Raw genomic sequence first — 23,521 nt, forward strand, 5'->3', positions numbered from 1 at the left:
CTGTGCCCTCCATAATGGAGGTCTCCAATTATGCTTAAATAATAAAGGACAACATCCCAGTGATAGTGAGCTGGTGAGCTGATAATGCTGGTAAGCAAGGGTGAGAGCAGCTGAGCACTTTCAGCTCCAAGCGTGACTACCTTGCGGCTGTGGCTGTATTTCAATATACCAGCTCATTCATTTGAGGTTTGATGAAAGTGAAAGCAGCATAAAGCATTGTGCTCCGTACATGACAAGGACAGAGTGGTGACGCCTGTTGAAGTAAATCCGTGCGGCTGGTTCAGTGTACAAGCAGCCTCCTGGTATATCCAAAAACCAAAGTCTGACGCGTTTCCCGAGGCTCCTCCCATGGCATCATCAGAGACATATGCCGCTTACCATGGAATGGCAAACTAAATAGGTACTCTAATTGACAATTATATTTCAGCTGTAACATCAATATTCAATTGTATCATCTCCACAGTGTTACACAAGGATATATTCACAAAAGCGATAAAAACGATACAAAGTATCAATGAAAGAGATGCCATTCCAGTCTGCTAGTATAATAGAAGGCAATCCATATTGAATAGCAAGAAGACACAATTTTAGAAATAATTGTATATTGATTGACGCTTATTAACTCTAAATATAGTGCAAAATAGTATGCAATGGTCATTACTTAATAACTGTAATAAAATGTTTATATTTATTACATTCAAGAGGGAGAAAGATTTAAGTATAACAATAATAATAATATTTTGGTCACATAGTGAACCCACATAAGTGACCTCAGGTAGTTTGAAACAAGAGTAGAGAGAAAGGGGTCAATCCTATTAGGTGCGAATTGCGAGGTGCGAGTTGCTACTTTCACTTCAAATTAGCAAAGTGAATTCATTTTGCAATCCAGTTAGCAACTTGCACTGAATCAGTCAGACTGAATTCGCAACTTTCCACTCGCACCTCCCTGAGGGTGAGAGATGCAAAGGAAAATCTTTATTTTATGGTTAAAATGTCAGGATACTGTGCTGAACCCAACCCAATGACTAATTAGGTATTAGGAAGTTTCCAATTAGCTTAATTAGTCCAATAATTACGTCATTTTTTGGGATAAAAAAAAATTTCTTCAAATTACCCCAAAATCAACTTTTTCGTTAGTTTAGGCATCCCAAATTTAATTACAATAATATTTTAGTTGAAAAATAATTTTTTTGTAGAATTTTTTTACATTTTTCAAGGTGCCCTCAAAGTACTTCAAAATCACCCTTTTTCCTACTTTTTTTTGCATTTTTCATTTAATTCGTTTGAGATTAAACAAAAAAAGTAATTTTTTTATAATTTTCTTGCATTTAAAAATCCCCACAAATTGCCCATTTGACACCATTTAAAAACCTACAGTACTCTCCTAATGCCCACAAACAGCCTTCTATATAGTCCTGCTAATGAAATTATCCATTTTGGGGGGTCCACGATAGTCTCCCCACATTTTCATGCATTTCTGCCAAATCTCATTTGGCAGTCAATTCGCATCCCTCCACTGCGAGTAGAGCGAATAGGCATTTTTAATTAGATTGGAGGATTCTCAAGAGAGCGCTTCACTGCGAAGTGTGCGAGTTTCAAGAAACAAACTCGCTACTCACAATTCGCACCTAATAGGATTGACCCCTAAAGAGTCTAAAGAGAAAAAAATTGCTAAAACAAAACCTAAGATACCTATGTGTAATGTATACCCAATTCAAATAATAGAATTAAGATCAGCAACAAGAGATGAGTGAGCTGATCTTTTGGGCACAGTTCCCTCTAAGCTTTGGAAATGATTAAAAATACAATTTTCTATGAAAAATCCTGCAGATTGCAAATTGAGGTTAAGGATCTGAACCCTCATTGAAATAGCCCTATAAATCCTTATTTTCTGTATTGCACAGCTTAGGGAGACCTTTGCGGGAAGCAATGACCTGTCCAATCCTGTAATTATGGGCAATCTGGGTCAGTGCTGCGTCTTCGGGCTCACTGGATCAGAGAAGTGATGTTAAAGCTGATGGTGGCATCTGGAATAATGATATAGACACCTCCTGGCTTCTCCGATTCGCTGCCAAAGACACAGCATTGAATCAACGACACAACCATCGCAGGTACCAACGCACATATGAGCAACCTAAGGTCCCTGGTAACTAAGGTGCAGAGGCCAGTGCATCTGTGTCAGAAGTCGCAGTCTCTTGCTTTGGTACTCCTCAAAAACGAAGGCATCACACCTCCATTTTTAAAAAGGGACCCCGTTCCCACCCCCAAATGCCTGCAGCCTGTCTATTAAGCTGCAGCTAACCCCACATAACAACTGGAGCGCAGCACCATCTCAGCACATGCGCTCTTTGGCTACGGCGCATGCGCACATAACAAGCCATCATCATTTATGACCGAATTAGCATTATGTCCAGGGCTGAATCAAGCCCTATGTCCGCAAGGACAGCACTGGAAATTCAGGAACTCTTATGGAGGTTTCTGGGAGAGAAAGCAAGTATGGAACAAACTTTGGGCTCATATGGATATCTCAGATTTTCATAGGATGTCCCCTAAAGTAGCCAGGTATGCTCTGATGAAATGATCATTTAACACTGCCTTCACAACTGATATGAACCCACTGATAAACAGAGATGGCTCCCAAATCCCTGCAGCATGGATGTGAGTGTAGAGGAGCTGAGAGAAGCCAGCAAGAAATGGAAGAAGTGGGTGAGAAGAAAATCAGATGTTGAGAGGACTTTATGAAAAACAACTAAAAATGTTGGAGAAAACCAGGATGGAGGGGACGGCGGCATGTAGAGAAAAGTGGTTGGTTGTACAGAACTGGGGCGGAGTGGTTGGTTGTTCAGAAAATGGAGTGGCTATTGGTGTGTGTGTGTATTGTTGTCTGTGAAACATTTATAGTTCTAATCACAAAGGTCATACAATGTGGTCTACGCAAAGGGAACTGGTGTGTGCCTATTAGTCTACAAAAATGACCTGTGTTTATACTTGTGCTAATTTCACTGGACCTGTGTTTTTTATTTTTTATTTTTCTTGCTTTACTCACAACTCAGAATCAGCTCAAATGTGTGCACTGCAGTTTGTAAAAATAAATTTAAAAAAATTGGTTGTACAAATGATCCTTGGCTATGTGTAAAAAGTTTAATGCAGTCGGTTGAATGTAAACTGAAATTTGGTATGGCTATCAAGTGGTGACAGACCCCCACCATATTCTATCATATTTATATATGCTTTATTCCATTCTTAAATAACATATTTCCAGGGCTGGGTCACAACCCTTCTTTCACCACCATATGCTATCAGATTTACCCTCATGCCATCAGACCTCACCCGATGCTCCTTACATGCACCTTCCCACATACCCTCAGATCACCTGACATGACCCCAGACCTTCCCACATACCCTCAGATCACCTGACATGACCCCAGACCTTCCCACATGCACTCAGATCTCCTGACTTTCCCCTGACATATTCATCAGGTTCATGAGTATGAGATGCTGGCGTTCGGGATCCCGGCGGACAAAATGCTGACGCCAGCATCCTGACAGGGTAAGGATACTGACAGCTGTCAGTTGGTATCCTAACCCTCCCTCTCTCCCTAATCCCTAACCATCCCTCCCCGATCCATAAACCTTACCCTCCCCTTTAGTGCCTAACCCTAACGCTGCCACTAACCCTTGTACTTACCTTCGGAATGCTGGTGGTCGGGATGCCAGCACCGGGATTCTGACAGGTGTTGGGTTTCTGACATCGGTTTTCTAAGCACTGACATCCCTTCCCTGCGCTAGGATACTGAATGTATCCCATTCATCAGACCTCCTAACATACCCATAAGTCATCTTTACATACACATCAGACCATCCCAACAATTTATACCAAAGCAAAGAATTAGTTAGATTGGGAACAGCCAGATAGGAAACAATCAGACACTAACATACCTGGGAGCACTTTTAACATTTACAAGCTACATTTACAGATTCAAATAGTTGCAATCTGGACACTGCTGGTCAAGAGTGCTCATTCATTAATCATCTTTCCAGGATGTTAGTAGGATCTATCTCTTTTTCAAACAAAGCATTTTAAGCCACCAGCACCTTCCAGATACCCCTTATGTACCATTAGACCCCTCTATATGCCACTTTTAGGACATCAGTCCCCTCCAGATTCCTCTCACAGTATGTGCCATCAGACCCCTTCATAATGCCCTTTTTATGACATAAGTCACCTCCAGATGCCCCTTATATGCCTTCAGACACCTCTGAATCACAATTATATGCCATCACCCCTCTATGTGCCACTTATGTGCCATCAGACCCAACCGCTTGCCATCAGAGCCTTTCTTGGGCCCCTTATGTGCCATCAGCCCCCTTCATATGCTCATTTATAAACATATTCTCTTTATTAATATACCCTGGTTTGTAATATTGTCTTAGTGTGCTTGACAGTCTTAGCATTAGCACAGTTAATACACAGCAGAGTTTCCCTCCATCTTATCGCTAGTGATGCAAACACATACAGTCAAGCCAAGGAGTATTTAAAGGAAAGTGGAAATGAATGGGGTGTACCCAAAGTGCCAATAGGCTGGACACGAATGTGATGTTTTCACACTTTCCCACCATGTGGCTTTCCAGTTGAACCTGCAAAAGTAGACACCTATTGATTTTGCAGGGTCAAATCCGGGATGTCATCCAGCAAGTATGCACAATTAGAAATATTGCTAAGTATATAAAGCATTATATATAGTTTTAAGTACTCATATAAACATAGCAAAATGATTTCCTTTTTTTTCATGGTCACCATATAATGATGAAACACAGAAATTGACTTTTTCTTCTGCTGAATGATGGTGGAGATTTTAAACACACGCACAGATATCACATCTACAGTGGTCAGCGGGAATGATCCATAAGTTTAATAGCTAGATTTTAACCTGCCTGAGACTTTCATATGGAAAACCAATATAGCAGTCTGACATTTAAAGTAAGGTTGATGGATGAAACTTGGAGCATGTGTGAGAGGTCACATCATCCCCACAAATAGGGTCACTTATGTTCTGTGGGCCTGATTCAGAGATGAATGTTATTGTGTCAGCCGCTGCATCTTTGTACACAGCGACTGGGCTAAAATAGGAGGCGTTTTCTGTAAAAAGACGCCACTGCCGGCTTCTCTGTTTTAATGCTGCATCTGGAGATGCAGCATCAGATCAACTGCGTCAACATCAGACATCTGAGTAACACTCAGGTTACTCAGGATTCCCATGAAGTCATGTTGGCGGGGCTAGTGAAGATGAAAATGGGGCACAACATGCCCCCATTTTCTGGAATGCTGTCCGTTGATCCCTCCAAATACCACCAGCATATCAATCATGCTGCGGTTTTTGGACCTAGACTGGACAAATTCAGCATCACATGACCTCCTCCGTGTCACATGGTCTCCTCCGCACAGCGCCAAAAATGCATCTCAGATCAGAGGAAGAAGGGACAAGCAGAATGCACATGTGGTCTCCCTCCTTCGTCCGTGGGACAGAGCTGTGTGGTCCCGGATTATTTTACTAAAACATTGTAAGGAATTTTAGGCAGAAACTGTTATGCCCAAGTGTGCTATCATTGTTGGTTGCCACCTATACATGCAAACAGACATTGGGGAGCTGTAATAGAGTACCAATTTAGTGGCCTGTTGAAAGCCAGCAAGACATAAAACCAAATCGCATTTGAGCCAAAATACAAAAAAATGGTTCTGGCATGCAGTGTCAGCTACTTTTCCAGCAAAAACACATTAAACAAATGTATTTGATACTGGCTAACACTTAATTAAGGGGCCCAAACAATTACTATATATACATTAATAGGCCACAAATATTGAATTAATTTATTATAGGGTTCAACGTAATCATAAATAACATATATAACATTTTAATTAAACAGGCAAAATAATATTTAATACAAATAAAGGAATCAAAATTATGAATTCATAAAATAACATGGCCAAAAATGTTTATTTGGGATCATATTAATTAATGATAGAGACACATGAATCCTGGCTCTTGTAGTACCTCAAGTTTGTAATATCTTGGCGCCTCCATCATTAATTCATTAATTTAAATGGCCCCAATGAGTTGGGTATTAAATCTCGACAGCGAGAATCCAGACACCTAGAGGAAGGCATGTAAGTATTTTACCTACGGCCCTACCTAAACCTAACCTCCCCCCAGTGCCTAAACCTAACCTCCCCCTCCCCGCACCCTAATCCTAACACTACCTCCCCGGTGCCTAACCCTAACCCTCACACTATCACCTAGCCCTAACCCAGCTAGCTAACACTAACCTCCCCCTAACACCCCGATACTTACCTTAGGGATGCCGACGGTCGAGATACTGGTGCCGGTATTTGGACCATCGTCTTCCCACACGCCAGGATGCCGACTACAACCTGGCCCAATATACATATAAATGTTTTACCCAATTTTTTTACATTTTAAATAATATGAATATTTATTAAATATATTATTTTGTCAGTCTCGTTAAAATTTTGTTATTTTTCAAGTTAATATGAACTTGACCCCAATCATTTCTTCAATGATTATGATCAGAAATATATTTATTAATTGTTTAGGCACCCTCATTAATTTCAACTAGTAAAAATGAAATATGTAAGTTATTATTGTTAATAATTATTGTGCCCTTTTATAATGTTTTGGCTGGCCAGAAGGTTCAAGCTGCAAGAAGCGTTGAGCAATTTTGCTTGACATGGGAAATTCTCTTGTTTGCGAGGAGTTTTTTTTGTTGTTGTATTTGGCGGCAATTTGTGTTTGGGTGATGTTTATTCAGAACACCTGAAAAAAATTCAGAAAGGTGACTTGCAGTGAATCATGTTTGCAATTCACGGTGACAGTTTTGCATTTAATACAACCAGTGAGTTCAGGGACGGAATTAGGGCTACATGGGCCTGGGGCTGAAAATGTTCAAAGGCCTATTGTGAGAAGCGGTGGAGGTGTGACCAGTGCTGTGTGGGTGTGGCCAGTGCCATGTGGGCGTGTATACCCCTTACACTATCAGCCAATGTCTTCCTAATTATGTAAAAGAAGAAAAAATGCATAATTTTGTGAGGGCAAAAGAAATACAATTTTAATATGTATGACTTATGATGGATTATGTAGAAGCTGCTGGCTGGTCATCGTCATGCTGTCATGATGATGGGCCTATTTTTATGTGGGGGCCTGGAGCTGGAACTCCATCCACCCCATTGTTAATCCGGCCCTGCATTTCCCTCATTGTCTATAAGGGAGAAATTAACAACAACAAACGCAAGAGGCTGGCTGATGGAAATCACTCTGCAGAAGAGCCTTGTGTCTGCTCCAGCCTCACATCTAACTTTCCAAAGCTCATGAAAAATCGGGTAACTCGGAAGTCACATTGAATTGTTAGATGTGTTTTTCATATCTTGTAACGCTGGTTTATTTTATATTACATGCCAGCTAATACTTTATTACAGTTAAATGTTAAATGTCTCTTTATTTGATTAATTGTACTTTTAACTTATTACTGAGCATAAGGTCAGTGGACCTCATTCAGACCAGGTCGCAAGCACAGAGCGCTCGCAACCGGGTCAATGTTTAGGCCCTGCGCACGCTCGGGAGCTCTCTACAAAAGGGGCGGCTGTCGTTGTTGAGCGACAGTTCGCCCCGTTTTGTAGGCGTGGCAGGGGGGTGGTTTCACAAACGGAGGTGTTCCTTAAGGAATGCCTGCCATTTTGTGGGCGGCCGCACTGACATCAGCAGTGATGTCAGTGGGGAGCTTCCTGCTCGATCAGAGCAGGAAGCTCCCTGGGGCTTGCGATTGCCGAGACCCAACCTTAGGGTCTCGTCGCAAGCCCCGATGGTCACGATAGTCTTGACCATCGCGACCATCAACCTGGTCGGTCGCTAAAGCTGTGGTTGGTAACCCGCAGCTTAGCTAGCGACCAGGAGGCCGCATTAGAAAAGTAAATTGGCCGCCCTCATTCAGAGCGAGCGCTCACTTCTTGCGACCGCCTCTGAATGAGGGCCAGTGTGTAGTCCTTTGGAATGTTAGTGGGCCGCACATGACCCTCCCATGTTGTGGGGCCCACTCCTATGACGTGTATCAGGTTACCCAGCACTGATATAGGTCCATATGTCCTGGAACATGTGAGTTGCCTGTAACAATTGGTCACTGCCAACAAATCAAAAGTTTAGTGCTTCTACTTTGTTTCAACAATGTAGCAAAGAGCTATAGAACAATTACAGCCCTTTATTGCTGCAAAAGCTGATGAGTTTCAACTTTGTTTCTTCAATCAAAGGGCATAAAACAAATAATGGCCGCAAAATGCCTTATCCATTAGAGAATATGAATTAAAGAATGAGTGGATATCTCACAAACTGTAATATCTGTAATATCTAAAGGGCAGCACGGATGGTGCAGAGGTTAGCGTTACTGCCTCACACCACTGAGGTCTTGGGTTCAACTCCCACAACAGTCCTTACTGTGTGAAGTTTGTATATTCTCACTGTGCTTTCGTGCATTTCTTTTCACACTCCAAAATATACTGTAGGTTAATTGGCTTTTAACAAAAAAAATAACCCTAGTATTTATGTGTCAGTGCATGTGGTAGGAAACATAGATTGTAAGCTCCAACGGGGCAGGGACTGATGTGAATGGCCAAATATCCTCTATAAAGCACTACAGAATATGTTTGCACTGTATGAGTAACTGGTAATAATAAATAATAATCCATGAAATAGGTGAATAAAAGGGACATACATATGTACATAAGTTCTTAGGTATATCCCAGAGGTGGCCAATGCGATTTTCAGTAAGAGTGATAGACACTGTAGGGAACTGTATCTTCCTATACTTCAACTTTTATGTATAAAGTGTCAACATTAGGCACATCTATGATTAATGACTGTATATTTTATGCTATCTTTCCTGCTAAATGTATATATGATATTGTTAGAGATACTGTTTAACTTTCAATGCCCTATGAATTGTTACTGACGGAAGTGATATTAATTATACTTCGTGGTGCATGCCGGAACACATTATTTGGGAAATTATTGGATTATGTTTTCTATTCTGGCCGTATACATTTTGAACCAGAAAATACTGGCGATACAAAATTTTTCTTTTTTCTTTCCTGTTTTGTTTCCTCCAGAGACCAGGTTTTATCACTGCCTATATTTTTGCTTTATGTATTGTTACTTTATAACTTCTCCTTCACGTTTTGAGACATCATTGATTTTAGCTTGTGACTTTATACATACCAATAATTGTTATGTTTTATACTGTACACAATTAAGAGTCAGCTCTATCTCACTGCCATGGGCGCATCTCCACCTCTACTTTCTGATACCTGCATCTACATACACTTCTCATATGAAGATCTGCCTACATTGTCCAGATTCCTGTGTCAGTACTAGTGCTAAGGTTTCTCCCCTTCCCACTTTTTCCTTGCTTTACCAAATAATTAGATTGTAAGCTCTACTGGGGCACAGACTGATATGAATGAAAAATATTCCCTGGTCACAAGGTGCTGTATAATTTTTCTTTTTATTTGTTTTTAATTTTAAATTATATCTGGTATTTTCAAATCTAGGCAATGAATTTTGCAAAGCCTCACACAACGAAACTATAACTATATACAACAGTAATATGATATCATTTAATATATGTACTGTACCATTTGCTAGGAGATTTAATCAAAGTGTAATTTTTACTTCGACATGTCAGCCATTTAAAAAAAAATTATCATATTATTTGGATTGATAACAACATATGCACCAAATGGTGACAGATGCGTCATTTCATTTAAAACCAAACAATGTACATATCCACTTATTTTTATTAACACTATAATAATTAGTGCAGTAGTCTTAGATTTATTATGTTAAAAGTTACTTATATATTTGTTATAATCATGATAATAATAATAATAATAATAATAATAATAATAATAATAATTATTATTATTATTATTATTATTATTAGACAATACAGATGGTGGAATGGTTAGCATTACTGTCTCACAACATTGAGGTTGTGGGTTCAATTCACACTACGGCCCTAACTCTGTGGAGTTTGTATATGCTCCCTGTGCTTGTGTGGGTTTTGTCTGGGTGCTACAGTTTCCTACCACACTCCCAAAAATATACTGGTAGGTTAATTGACTCCAATCAAAAATATAAAATTAACCCTTGTGTGTATGTCTGTGCATGTACATGTGGTAGGGAATATAGAGATTGTAAGCTCCACGGGGCAGGGACTGATGTGAAAGGCCATTTACTCTCTGTAAAGTGAAGCGGAATATGTGTGCACTATATAACTAACTGGTAATAATAATAATAATTATTATTTTTATTATTATTATTAATGTGTAATTTATTATCTCTCTCTCCCCCCTCTCACTCTCTCTCTCTCTCTCACTCTCTATGCGAAGACTAATAGTTGTATTAATTATTTTACACTGTTTAAATTTTTATAGTCCACAGCTGACATGATGAGGTAGCCAACCATTTGCTATAAATACATCGGCTAAAATCTAGTTAAGCTCAGTTTGCCATTTCAACATTTATCATTATTATTGTTTATTTATATACTGTACCACTAATTTACGCAGCGCTGTACAGAGAACATTTCAATTATTTTCAGTACCTGCCCCATATGAGCGTACAGTTTAAAACCTCTAAAACACACACACGTGTTATTTTGATGGATCTATATATATGTATATATGTTTGTACATGTGCGTGGTGTGGGAAAGGATATTTAACTACAGTATTATGCTTACTTTAATTATATGTTATATATTTATTATCAGTATATTAGTAATATGGTACTTTTAATACTAATATCATATTATACACAGTACTCTAATACTAGTACAGTACACTTTAGTGTATAGATAACACTGTTGGTAGCATGAGCGTCCGTTCTGCAGGTGCTTGTACATCCCAAAATGTGTGTTGGCACAGCCACTAGCCATGTGCATGTCCATGCATTGCACATTTATTTCTGTTATATAGGGAAAAGGAGGAGGGGGTGTTAATGTGATCACCTCAAGGTACTTAACTTAATATGAGTATTACTAGCACTAACAGTATTACCTTAAAAGTTACACACACACACGCACACACACACATATATATATATACATAAATACACACACACACGAATATATATATATATATATATATATACACACATATATATATATATATATACAAACACATATATATATATACACATATATATATATATATATATATACACATATATATATATATATATACAAACACACACCTATATATATATATATATATATACAGTATATATACATACTGTACACACACACACATATATATATATATACATACATACATACACACACACATGTATATATATATAATTATATGTACAGTACATACACACATATATATATATATATATATATGTATGTCTTTTACAACCCAGTATAATGTTAATGTTGATTCAAATTGTAAAGTGCAACAGAATTTGCTGCACTATAAAAGAAACTTAATAAATAAATAACATATAAATCCGCACTCACATCTTCAAATCATAGTCAAATGATGGGGTGCATAGTCAAATGATGGGGTGTCCCCACTGGATCCAGTCCTTGGTTCAGATAAACACAGTCAATAGTAGAAAAGGGGCACTCAAAAGAGCAAGTATCGGCAATAGCAATTTTAATGCTTACATTTCCATTTCAGGGTCATGTCGACATTTCGGTCAAAGCTGTCCTTTATCAAGACAAGCATCCATGCATCAATATGACAACTGTAGCATAACTGTCAATAGAGATGCTCCAAAACGTCGACATGACCCTGAGATGGATATGTAAGCATTAAAATTTCTATTGCCAATACCTGCTCTGGTGAGTGCCCATTTATATAAAACACTTGAGACAAGACAGCACTCCTGAAAAAATTCTACAAAGATGCGTGCCTTGTTCATACAAAATAAATATATGCACTCACATATGAAAAATACAGCGTCCAATAGTCAGCAGCAGCGACAGCCTGCCCGACGACCGTTTCAACCAAATCCTAGTTGTTTTTCCCTGGAGAACCAACTAGGATTTGGTTGAAACTGTCGTCGGGCGGACTGCTGCTACTGACCATTGGACGCTGTATTTTTCATATGTGACCTTCACAATAAATCTACTAAGTGTGAGTGCTGGCTTTTTGTTACTCTTTTGTTCCAAAAAAAGTGAGTGCATATATATATATATATATATATATATAAAAAATATCATACAAACTCGGCACTCACATGCTTTTCAAACTGCAACTCCTTTGAACATAGGGAATGTTGGTTCCAAAATATTGCAATAATTTGTTAAGCTGGCCACCGCTTCACGGTCATTCCCATCTAGCAAATTATTGCAATATTTTGGAACCAACATTCCCTATGTTCAAAGGAGTTGCAGTTTGAAAAGCATGTGAGTGCCGAGTTTGTATGATATTTTTTATGTAGATGGTGTGGTCACATACCAAGGGCACCCCAGATGGTCGAGTGCCGTGGATTGAGCCTGTTATTTATATATATATATATATATATATATATATATATATATATTGAACTCAAGTTTCAAATCAGCTGTGCTGGGATGTGCATCTAGTACACATTGGAGGACTACAGGGATCTCTTTAGGCTACATAATAATACCAATAAAATAGATGGCACTCACCAGTCTTCCTGCAAAGTAAATTCATATTTTTATTTATAGAGAACCATAACAATGGGTTGGCAAATTCTCTAAGGTAAACTGATTTTACTTTGCAGGAGGACTTCTAAGTACACACACACACACACAGACATTTTTCCATGAAATTATAAGGGAACAGCATACACAGTTTTTCATGGAAACGTGAATGTGTTATTAAGCAATTTAATTTTACACTATGCTGCAAATGAAGCATTTTTATCAATTACGAGTTCTGCTTGCTTATCCTTTTCTCTCTCTCTCTCTCTCTCTATATATATATAATAAAATAAATACTTCTAATCAACGATCAAAATAAACAACTACATAGGTATAGTGTATTAGGAGTGGACACACAGTAAAAATAGAACTTAACATAATGTAATTTTTTTTATAAGTGCAGCAATGTGATAATGCTACATTTTAATTAAAATACTAAAATAATGACAATATTAGAAGTTTTTAAATCTATTTTCATGTCTGAATAGATTATTATTATTATGTATTTATGTATTGGATGCCAAAACAATTCTACACTGCCATAAATTGGGGAAATAGAACATAGTATAGTAAATGTAGAGGTCCAACAAGCTAAACATAGAAAAAAGCACCCGGAATATTGAATAAGCATAAATGCAATCATTCCAAGAAATTACCAGAGTTTACAATCTAATTAAAAAAACATATATCTATCAATCGATCTATCTGTCTATCTATCTATCTATTTATCTATCTATCGATCTATCTATTTAACTTTTCATCTCTTTCACACACACTCTATCATCTATCGATCTATTTATTTACCCATCTGTTTTCAATAATTTGCATTAGATTTGTATTACATTTATGATGTATATATTCCGTTTAGAATTTTGTATTTAAATTGTATTAACTAAGCTCAATAACATATAATTAAACCTCGGTTAATTAATGAACTAATCTTCAAATATTTAAGTAATAAAAACTCAGTTTTTACTATAAACACATTTATACGTATTTCTAAAGTGTGTTTTTGAGCTTTGTTATTTTATGAAGCTAATTTTGAAAACCCATGGGACAGATAAAGCTCTATAAAGCAATGTTCTTTAGGTTAGTTCATATCTAGTTTATTTAACCACCATATTATTTATAAAACAACCTAGTGCTAAGTTGTAAAATAAAGATAGACTGCACCAAATAAGCATTGCTAATTAGAAGGTATTACTGAAATAAAAATTACGGTCTTTATGTATAGTAAATAAATACAACTGCAACATTTTCGGTCGTGCTATAATTTAAACCTACATTCTCCTCATTGCTATGTACCTAACCGGCAAGTTACTTTTCCATTTTAATACCAGAAGCATGGCTTAACATTATAATTGATGAACTGAACCTTTTTTTAATGCCTGAATGTATTTTGTTTATTTGTTACTATTTTTGTCTGTCATTTGACATTGATATGTGGCTGTTTTTGTCTGTCCTTTAGTTGTTTCTGTTTCTTTGTGGTTTATTTGTTACTTTTTTTGTCTGTCATTTATTTGTAATTGGTTTTATTCTCTGCCGTCTGTTGATACTGTGTTTCAAATCGTGCTGTTTGTGAATGTTTCCCTGTCAGTTGCAAAAATGTTCATTTGAAACCTGAAATAAATCAATAACAGAGGAGGCCCCGGAAGTCGCTGATTATTTCCCTGTATCAATATTTTTCCAGTATCAATGTACAGTACGGAAGTGATTTTATATCACTCTCATAAAAGTATATTTCATGCGACTAAACTTCTGCTTATAGTCATTGCAATAAATATAGTTTAGAAATATAGCTCAATGTAGATCGTTGCATCCGCTGCAGTAAGATAATGTCACGGTATCCGTTTAACTATTTATTATGTTATTAAATATTGTTACTAATTAAAGTAAGTTGTTAGGATAATGCAAAGAAGGGTGGAAATGAATGATTACTGTAATTGATTTGCTTGCCCGGATTTACAGTATAAAAAAGTCTATGGAGAGTTACTGCAGTTATATGACACGGTAGTAATAATAATATTTATGCTCACAGATTGCTGTTTATGATGTTGTTTTAAGTGTGATATTTTCATACATACTACTGCCATGAGGTGTTACATTATGGAAATATCTAAGTAGCTGGGCCAAGCAGACACAATAATAGCCAGACCAGTTACTGATCCATTACACAGTACAGTAAGCGGGATCTGATATTACAGTACATGTCCATATACAGTGGAAAGAGTTGACAGTATATCCTTATACAATATATGGCAATATATCCATATACAATATATGAAAATATATCCATATACAATATTGTCATATATTGCATATCCATATACAATATATGACAATATATCCATATGCCATACATGACAATATATCCATATGCAATATATGACAATATATCCATATACAATATATGACAATATATCCATTTACAATATATGACAATATATCCATATGCAATATATGACAATATATCCATTTACAATATATGACAATATGTCCATATACAATATATGAAAATATATCCATATACAATACTGTCATATATTGCCTATTCATATGCAATATATGACAATATATTCATATGCAATACATGAAAATATATCGCTATATAATGTATAACAATATGTATATCTATTTATTTCCCTTGTGCAGGCCAGGTTGCAGTGCCGGGGATATTTCAGATATGTGCCAGGAATATTACTAGAATATACATTTTCAACAGTCTGTTTGAACAATGTGATTAAAAAATATTTGCTGTACAGGTGTGACAAAAAAGTGTATAATGGGCCCAGCGATAACATTGTACGGCGAGATAGAGGAATATTGTTCAGTAACTGAACCCTCTGTGCAGCAAGAGTCTGTTCCAAGAGCTGCCAATCACCCGGAACATTTCCTGCAAGTGTAATACATTCGTGGCTTACCTACAGGGAAATGACGAATGGCTCTTTGTATATACAGTATATGTGTGTGCGAATATTACAGCTACAGCAAGTGCACCAGTCACATTGCGACTTATAATAATGCATACAAATAAAATGTGGCCAGTCTCATAGGGGTTACCAAGGGATCATTAATATCAACTGTTCATTACATACATTACCAGATCCTCCTGCCTCACTATTCTGTACAAAGCTGTATATGTATCACTGCTCAGTACATACGAGGGGACCAGTATATGGCCGTACAGTATATGGGGACCAGTCACTAGATAGGTAATACAGCATACAGTACACCTGTCTTGCGGATCCGTACATGCAAAGATGGATACCAATCTTACCAGCCTCAAGGTTAAGCTAAAAAGAGAATGTATAATAATAAAGGATACATTCATTATCACCTGTCCTACTGTACTGTAATATGATTTCAATTACTGAAATGTACAATTTATGCATATTGCTCTTAGCTGTCTCAGATCTCTGTGTATTACGGCACAGGGGTCTGACTCACCTATCCACTGGTCAGCTCATAAGTGGATATGTATGTCATCTATAGCTTATTTGAGGATACATTACGTCTCTATAGCCCAGTAAAGGTTAGATGGGCTAGCATGGCACTCACATGTTTGTTATCTAGGGGAGCATTCCCTTTCCTATACAGGGAGCATGTCACACACCTCTATGTTACCTAGGGCAGCATTCCACCCACTTGTATGTTACCTAGGGCAGCTTGCCATTCACCTGCATGTTACCTAGGGCAGCATATCAACTCGCCTGTATGTTACCTAGGGCATCATGCCACTCACCTGTATGTTACATAGGGCAACATGCCACACACCTTTATGTTATTTACTGTAGGGCAGCATGACACTCACCTGTATGTTACCTAGGGCAGTATATCACTCACCTGTATGTTACCTAGGGCAGCATATCACACAGCTGGGGCAACATGCCACTCACCTGCAAGTTACTTAGGGCAGCATGCCGCTCTCCTATATGTTACCTAGTGGAACATTGCACTCACCTATATGTTACTAGGGGAACATACCACTCATCTAGAGGTTACCTAGAGGAGCATCCCACTCACCTGCCCACTGCCCCTTCCAGGTGTGTGATTTGGTTGACTTCATCCATGGGAAAGGTAAAATGGTCCTGTTCCGTTCCTCTAAGAGCCCAGGTTCTCTGTCCTCTGGGAAGGGGATTGTTTGCTGCTGGGGGACTCCTGGGTGATGGTGATGATGGTGATGATGGTGGTGGTGCAAATGGGGTACATTTGGGTCCTCTGATATGGGTGGCACCTCGTAGGGGGAGATATCTGGGGGGCTTCCTGGGTCCAGACCAAGCATGGAGTTGGAGTAAGAGGCCGGCTGCTGTCTCCCCACATAGAGGCATGCTGGGGGGCTGGGGCTGTAATCCTGCCCCTGGCCCCTCTGGAAGGCACAGGAGTCCTTGTAGATCTGGGCTGGGGAGTAGTACTGCTCCTCCGTGTTCATGGCTGTCAGCGAATCAGGAAAACATAAGGTGCTCTGTGAGGTTTACAGCACTGCTGGCTGACAGGTTAGCCTTACCTGCAGGGAATAGCCCGCTTCCCCCAGCCCCACAGTCACATTGGCTGCAGAATGGCTCATGTGATTTGGCAATGGGCACCGGCTGGGTGTGGCTTAGCCAAAGGTAAGTGCAGCTGTTTGCCACTTTCTCAGTGACAATGTCTCTATATTTATCCCTCTCACTGTGTATATCACACAGGTGAGTCGTCTATATAAGAGCTTAGAGTAAAATACTTTCCCTTACTTTGTGTAAGTGCATTGTGATTAGGAATAAGGAACGTGTTCAGTCCTGGTAACTCCCTATTATAGCTTGATAAACATATCACCATATGGAGGACTATCAGAGGAGAGATAACACAGAGAAACCTTATCATTGGGACGCTGGGACCACCCCCAATGGTGTCCTTCACCTTATTGAGACGCATGCAGTTATCACTCCAGTGTAGACATGTGATAGCGTTTTGCAACTGTTTCTTTAATTAAAACTTTGCTTTTGTCACTTTTCCTTTCCTAAGTACTGTTGCAATTGTTTTATTTAGGGAACTGTAACAGCTGTGTCCCAGTGCCCAGCCAGGGGCAGCAAACTGACCTTCCCAGGGCTGCTCACCAGATAATTGGAACATTCTGTGATATTAGCTGGCAGGGATCACAATGCTATCAATACAGGGCACGATAGCAAGCCTATTGATTATTGAAGGGGTATTTTGTGGAGGTTTGCCTGCTTGTGTTGACCCTTATAGATAATTCACTGCTTAGTTGACTTGGTGACAGGGATATGAGGAGGCGGAGAGCTCCCAAACAGGACAAAGATCACTGCAGTGGCTGCTCCAGTCTGCCCTTCTCACACTCTGCACACACACAATCCATATTTGCTCTGCTCTCCTGCACTAATTGCACATTTCTCTGATTCGGGATCCATTTTAATGCTTCATTTACCCCTATTTAGCAGGACAAGTGCAGAGCTGGTATCTTGAAGTTTCCTGATGTAGAAAACGTATCTAATGTGTTGTAGCTGAGGTAATATTTGTATTGCTAACAAATGTCACTTGAGATGTGTGTATTATTTGAAACAGACAGATATACTGTTGTGCCACACTGCCTGGGGACACTATATTGTCACATTGCAGTATCAGGAACGCCATGGGGTTATGTCATCAGGGACCTCTCCCAACTATCATCTTATTATACTCCTTAAATATATATTTTTGTAATTGGATTAGGCCTGTACCCACATAGTATAAGACAGATAAGGGCCACTTGGCCCATCTAATCTGCTACTTTTTTTTTCCCTTATGGTAACCTCAACCTTAAGCTGGGTACATGGAATCGGTATGATTTACCGCCGGACCCATGCCCGGTGGTTCAAATCCCGACAGCCCAACAAGATTGAAAATCCTGATCATCCCCAGGTAACTATTCACTAACCTATTCTACCCCCTAACCCTAACCCTCCCTTAGGGGTGCCTAACCCTAACCTTCCCCCACCAGTGCCTAACCCTAATCCCCCCTCTAAGTGCTTAAACTTACCCACCCTTCCTCGCCGCCTAAACCTAAGTCCCCCAGGGGGGTGCCTAACCCTAAGTCCCCCCCGGGGGTGCCTAACCCTAACCCTCCCTCCCCCTAGCTTAACCCTAACCTCCCGGGGGAGTGCCTAACCCTAAATCAACCCCCAGGAACCCTAAACCTGTCTCTCCCCCCCCGTGCGGCTGTCTGCGCTCGGCGCCCGGGGTCCCTTCGATCGGGATGTCGGGCGCCGGTCTCCCGGCACCGGTAAAATGACAGGCGTCTAGATTTAGATACCTGTCATTTAACCCTCACTGGGATTAAGCAGTCAGGAAGCCGGCTGTTGGGATTAGGTCCGCCGGCTTCCCGACTGCATACCGGGTACACGCTAGACAACATGTGTACCCGGCTTATGGCAAACTCAACAGAACAACATATAATGCTGTTCATAAACACCACACGATTTGGTGAACGACCGCACAATATGTTGTTTCCCCGCTGCATCCAAATGTATGGGGTCGCCAATCAGATCCTCAGATTGAGCAGCAGGTATGGCTGATCTAAAGATGCGATGGGCGACCCTGCTAGAGCGTGTTTAGTGAGTACACATTTGGCCATTTGTACGATTTGTTGTTCTGATCTGTAGAAAATCGGCAAATTGTTTAAAAAATCGTCTAGTGCGTAACCAGCTTTGGTTCATTGTAATGGGGCTCATCCACTAGCAGACTTTGAAATGACTGCATGATTACGACATTGTGCAGTCGTTTGACAGTCTGTGCTGTGCCTACACTGAACGTTCAGTCGATCAGTGTAGGCACATCAATCATCCCCTAACATTCTCACCCTGATATTATCGGCAGTTTGACCAGCATGTTTGGGCGATGATTGATGTCGGAAAAGACCAGCGGGAGCGCACTTCGCTGGTTGTTTCTGACATTAATGTGCCTGACTGATGCATGATTCATGAGCGATTAAATGATAACGATATTGTTATCGTTCAATCACTCATAGAAAATGCCAAGTGGATGTGCGGCCTTATGATATCCTTGCGTCTGCCCCAAACATGACTAAAGTGTAGGATTGACCTCTTACAAAAGTTAAGCCCCAATGCTGAACTGTATGTGAACCCCACTTATTATACTAATATCATGTGTGTGTGTGGGGGGGGGGAGGGGGTGCTTAAATGGTTGAATGTTGATTTTCCCCATAATTTGCAGTGTGATGCCTATAATATACTGAATTACATTTAGATATTGTCCCTGAGGTTTCCTATTCAGCACCCCACATTCATCTGTGCATTAATTATCTAGCAGTGCTCCTCACAGTGTCTATAGAAGGAAGCTCTTAAGTTATCACTTAGAAACACATATTTAGTTCTTATTCTTTCTGTTTTTCATTATTTGTATGCATAATATGAGGTTGCTTGTAGAGTTCTCCATACCTGCAGTTTTATCTGACTATTAGGGGCCCATTTATTAATGATCGCATTTTGCAATGCGATCAGAGCTTCCAGTACCACCCATGATCGCATTGCAAAATGTGATCACAGCGGCTGAATGTATGTACCGGCATTCCGAAAAGAGCCAGTCCCTGCGATGTGGCCGGAGTGCATGCGGGTCTGCTGCGCATGCGCAGTCTGCACTTGAGTGGCGCCCATTGCCGGCGTAGGGATCTGGGAGATCCCTCCGCTGGATGAAATGCGGTAGGTTGCCTATAGGCTACAGCGGCTAATGCTATCTTCAGATGGCGTTAGCTGCTGGGGCCAATATCAGCGGACTGCACATGAGCGGCGCCCATAGCCGGCAGAGGGATCTGGCAGATCCCTCCGCCGGCTGATATGCGGTAAGTACCCATAGGCTACAGCAGCTAATGCTATCTTTAGATAGCGTTAGCTGCTGGGGCCAATATCGGGAATGCTTCGCATTCCCGATATTGATACATTTGGCAGCACCGCATCCCCCATAGAAACCTATGGGGGAGGCGGCTGCGGGCGGCAATGGAGGGATCGCAGCAGGTATAGGACATACCTGCTGCGGTCCCTCCTTCATACATCCGGGGGATACTTACTATTTGAGGTAAACCCCCGAAAACAGGTGTTTTGGGGGAATTTACCTCAAATTAACTTTGGTAAATGGGCCCCTTAATGAGCACCAGTGGATGTGATTTGTTTTTAACAGACAATTCATAAGCCTATAATAAAAGGTGATGATTTTCATTTCCAAGCACAGTGTATTGAGCTTGTCCTTTCTATAGTGGTGATAAGTAAAAGATTGTCAGTCAGATATTATCTTTGACCAGTCCGGTACAAATTAGCCAGGTGTACGTTTTACCTTGTTTTTGATGATTTATTTTCTAGGACATGCTAGAACACCACAAGATAAGCACCAAGATAGACACTGGGGGATTGTTTCAGAGGTGTATGTAGTGCTGATGTTTGCGCATTTGAGTGATTATTTGCTACTGAGCATGTGCAAAAGTCCTGAAAACCCCTAAAGCGCATGTGTCACCCTGAGTTTGCGGCTCCATACACTGTTATGTACAAGGGAGCTGGCATTAGGAACTGCAAGACAAAACCATGTGCATTCCTGGTGGGTAACTGGGATGTGGCCTGAAGTGAATGTAAAAAAAGCTGTCTCAAGGGCGTGTTTTGGGATTGTGTAGAGCGTATCAGTAAACACGGCTGCTTTCTCCGCCGCAGAGCCCCAGAAGAGGCCATGTTAAGTAGAATTTCAGGAGACAGTACACCTGCCATAGGCTAGACCAAATGTAGGTGGGGAACGCAATGGTGAGCCGATGGTGGAGTGTTTGGAACCAGCAGTGGAATTGCACCTGCCACGGGCATTGAAAGTGGGCGTCTCACAGCTTGCATATTCCAGCGCAGGCTAGTACACAAAGGGAAGGCTAAAACTAGCATTTGCCTATAATCGCCGCTGTGGCTCCGCAAATAGTCGCAGTTGCAGTTATATTAATGTCCGCCTCTGAAACTGCCAAGAGAGCAGTCAGGGCAATATACAGTCACTTCTTGGCTCCCATAAACTTCCACTCTTTGGGGTTTGTTTATTAAGCAACATGTGGAGTTTGGCTATTAAAAGCATTGCCCTTTTATATTTTAGGCCTAAACACATAGGGAAGTGGCGGCTTTTACAATCCACCTCTTAGTAAATAGACCCCTTTGACTCAATTAAGCCCTCAGACCAGTATGATGACCATGTTTTTCCAAGGGGTGCTACACTGCTGTATTATGCACCAGCAAAATCTGTTGTTGTGGGCGCATCCTTGTGTGGTGTGACCATGGGAACCAATAGGAAGCTGCAATCTCCCTGCTATAGGCCCATGCAGCTATGACTTTTGTTTTGCTGCAAACAAAAGAACCAATTAGTTTGTGTGGACACTGTCTTTCCCCACTAATAATATAAAAATAATATTTTTTCCATCAAGACTCAAAGTCACTTTACAACATCAGAAACAAAGCACATGGGTTTAGAATTACATGTGCTCTAGCCTTAGTGCTCTCATTGCCCGACCCCTAAGGAAAGTCTGTAACCAGGGGGAGATATGTCAAAGTTTCTAAAGACCAGTGCAGGTGATGCAACTAATCAGCTTCTAGATATCATTTTATATAGTGCAGTCTATGAAATGATAGCTTCTATGTTATTGGTTGCTATGGGCAACTCCACCACTTGTCTTCTTTAGAATGTTTGATAAATCTACACCAAAAAGTACAGTTTTTTTTCTTTTTATGTAAGAGTTTTTGTTATTTCAGATAAGTGACTGTCTGAAACTAATAATACAGTACGGGTAACAGGTCTAGCATAGAAACATACAAAATAGATGAACTAGAGATATACTAACGTATAACTATCACTATTCTTTCATTGGCAACATAAATGCTGTTTGTATGCGCTTTTGTCCCACAAATAAACACAAATTTGCAGGTGTCATAAAATCTGTGCATCCATTAGCTGTATAACTTTTTTCCAATAGAAACACTTTTCTTCTTTTACAGATGATGTGTAGTGCCATTAAGCAATTGCTCTCCCGAGCCATTTAACAGCAGCTCTTATGGATAAATAAACAGAAAGGGGCTGTAAACTAATTACTGGATGGATAGAGAAAAAGTATTTTATTAGTGGGAATTACTGAGTGTGCTCACTGATCTGCCAACCTTAATGCCCTATAACCTGTACACTACCGGAGATTTAAAATGTATATGTACATGGTTATGTTTTACTTTAATGAGGGGAAAATCTCAAACCTAGGGGGTAAATTTACTAATGTGAGAGTTTTTTAGAAGTGGAGATGTTGCCCATAGCAACCAATCAGATTCAACTTAACATTTAACTAGAACCTTCTAGAAGATAATAGCTAGAATCTGATTGGTTGCTATGGGCAACATCTCCACTTCTGAAAACTCTCACTTTAGTAAATTTACCCCCTAATATCACTCTACCAGGAGCATATTAAGTGAGGAGGAGGCCTGTGTGCAGTCTCTGTATGTGCCCCCTCCTCTCTACCCAGCAGTGAAGGAGACTCTGAGCACTAGGAGCACAGACTCTATTGTGCATGCACAGGTCAGGTCCCCCAGCGTTACTCTACTACACATGCACAGAACGCTGGGATAAATGGCCGTTGTGCCATTTTCCCGGTTATTTCTGGAGCATTGCTGCCGCCGACGGGGGACTCCAGAGAGGTGAGTATTGAGGAAATGGGTGCAGCATATGCGGTGTGGGCCCCCTGGACTCGGGGGCTCCGTTTATTTGTTGATCCCATTCAAGATTATTTCTTAACAGTTA

At 40.0% G+C, this 23,521-nt stretch overlaps 1 protein-coding gene across 1 annotated transcript in view; it reads right to left on the minus strand.

Moving 5' to 3' along the window:
* The window catches only part of PDX1 (pancreatic and duodenal homeobox 1), a 31,686-nt gene extending 14,515 nt beyond the window's left edge, over positions 1-17,171 (minus strand). The window contains exon 1 of the mRNA XM_088460161.1: positions 16,766-17,171. Within this exon, the coding sequence (XP_088316287.1) occupies positions 16,766-17,171 (406 nt within the window). The remainder of the gene's footprint in view (positions 1-16,765) is intronic.
* Positions 17,172-23,521: the final 6,350 nt, after the last annotated feature.

This window comes from Taudactylus pleione, unplaced genomic scaffold (assembly GCF_031769625.1).
Source record: "Taudactylus pleione unplaced genomic scaffold, aTauple2 ptg000043l, whole genome shotgun sequence".
Classification (NCBI taxonomy): domain Eukaryota; kingdom Metazoa; phylum Chordata; class Amphibia; order Anura; family Myobatrachidae; genus Taudactylus; species Taudactylus pleione.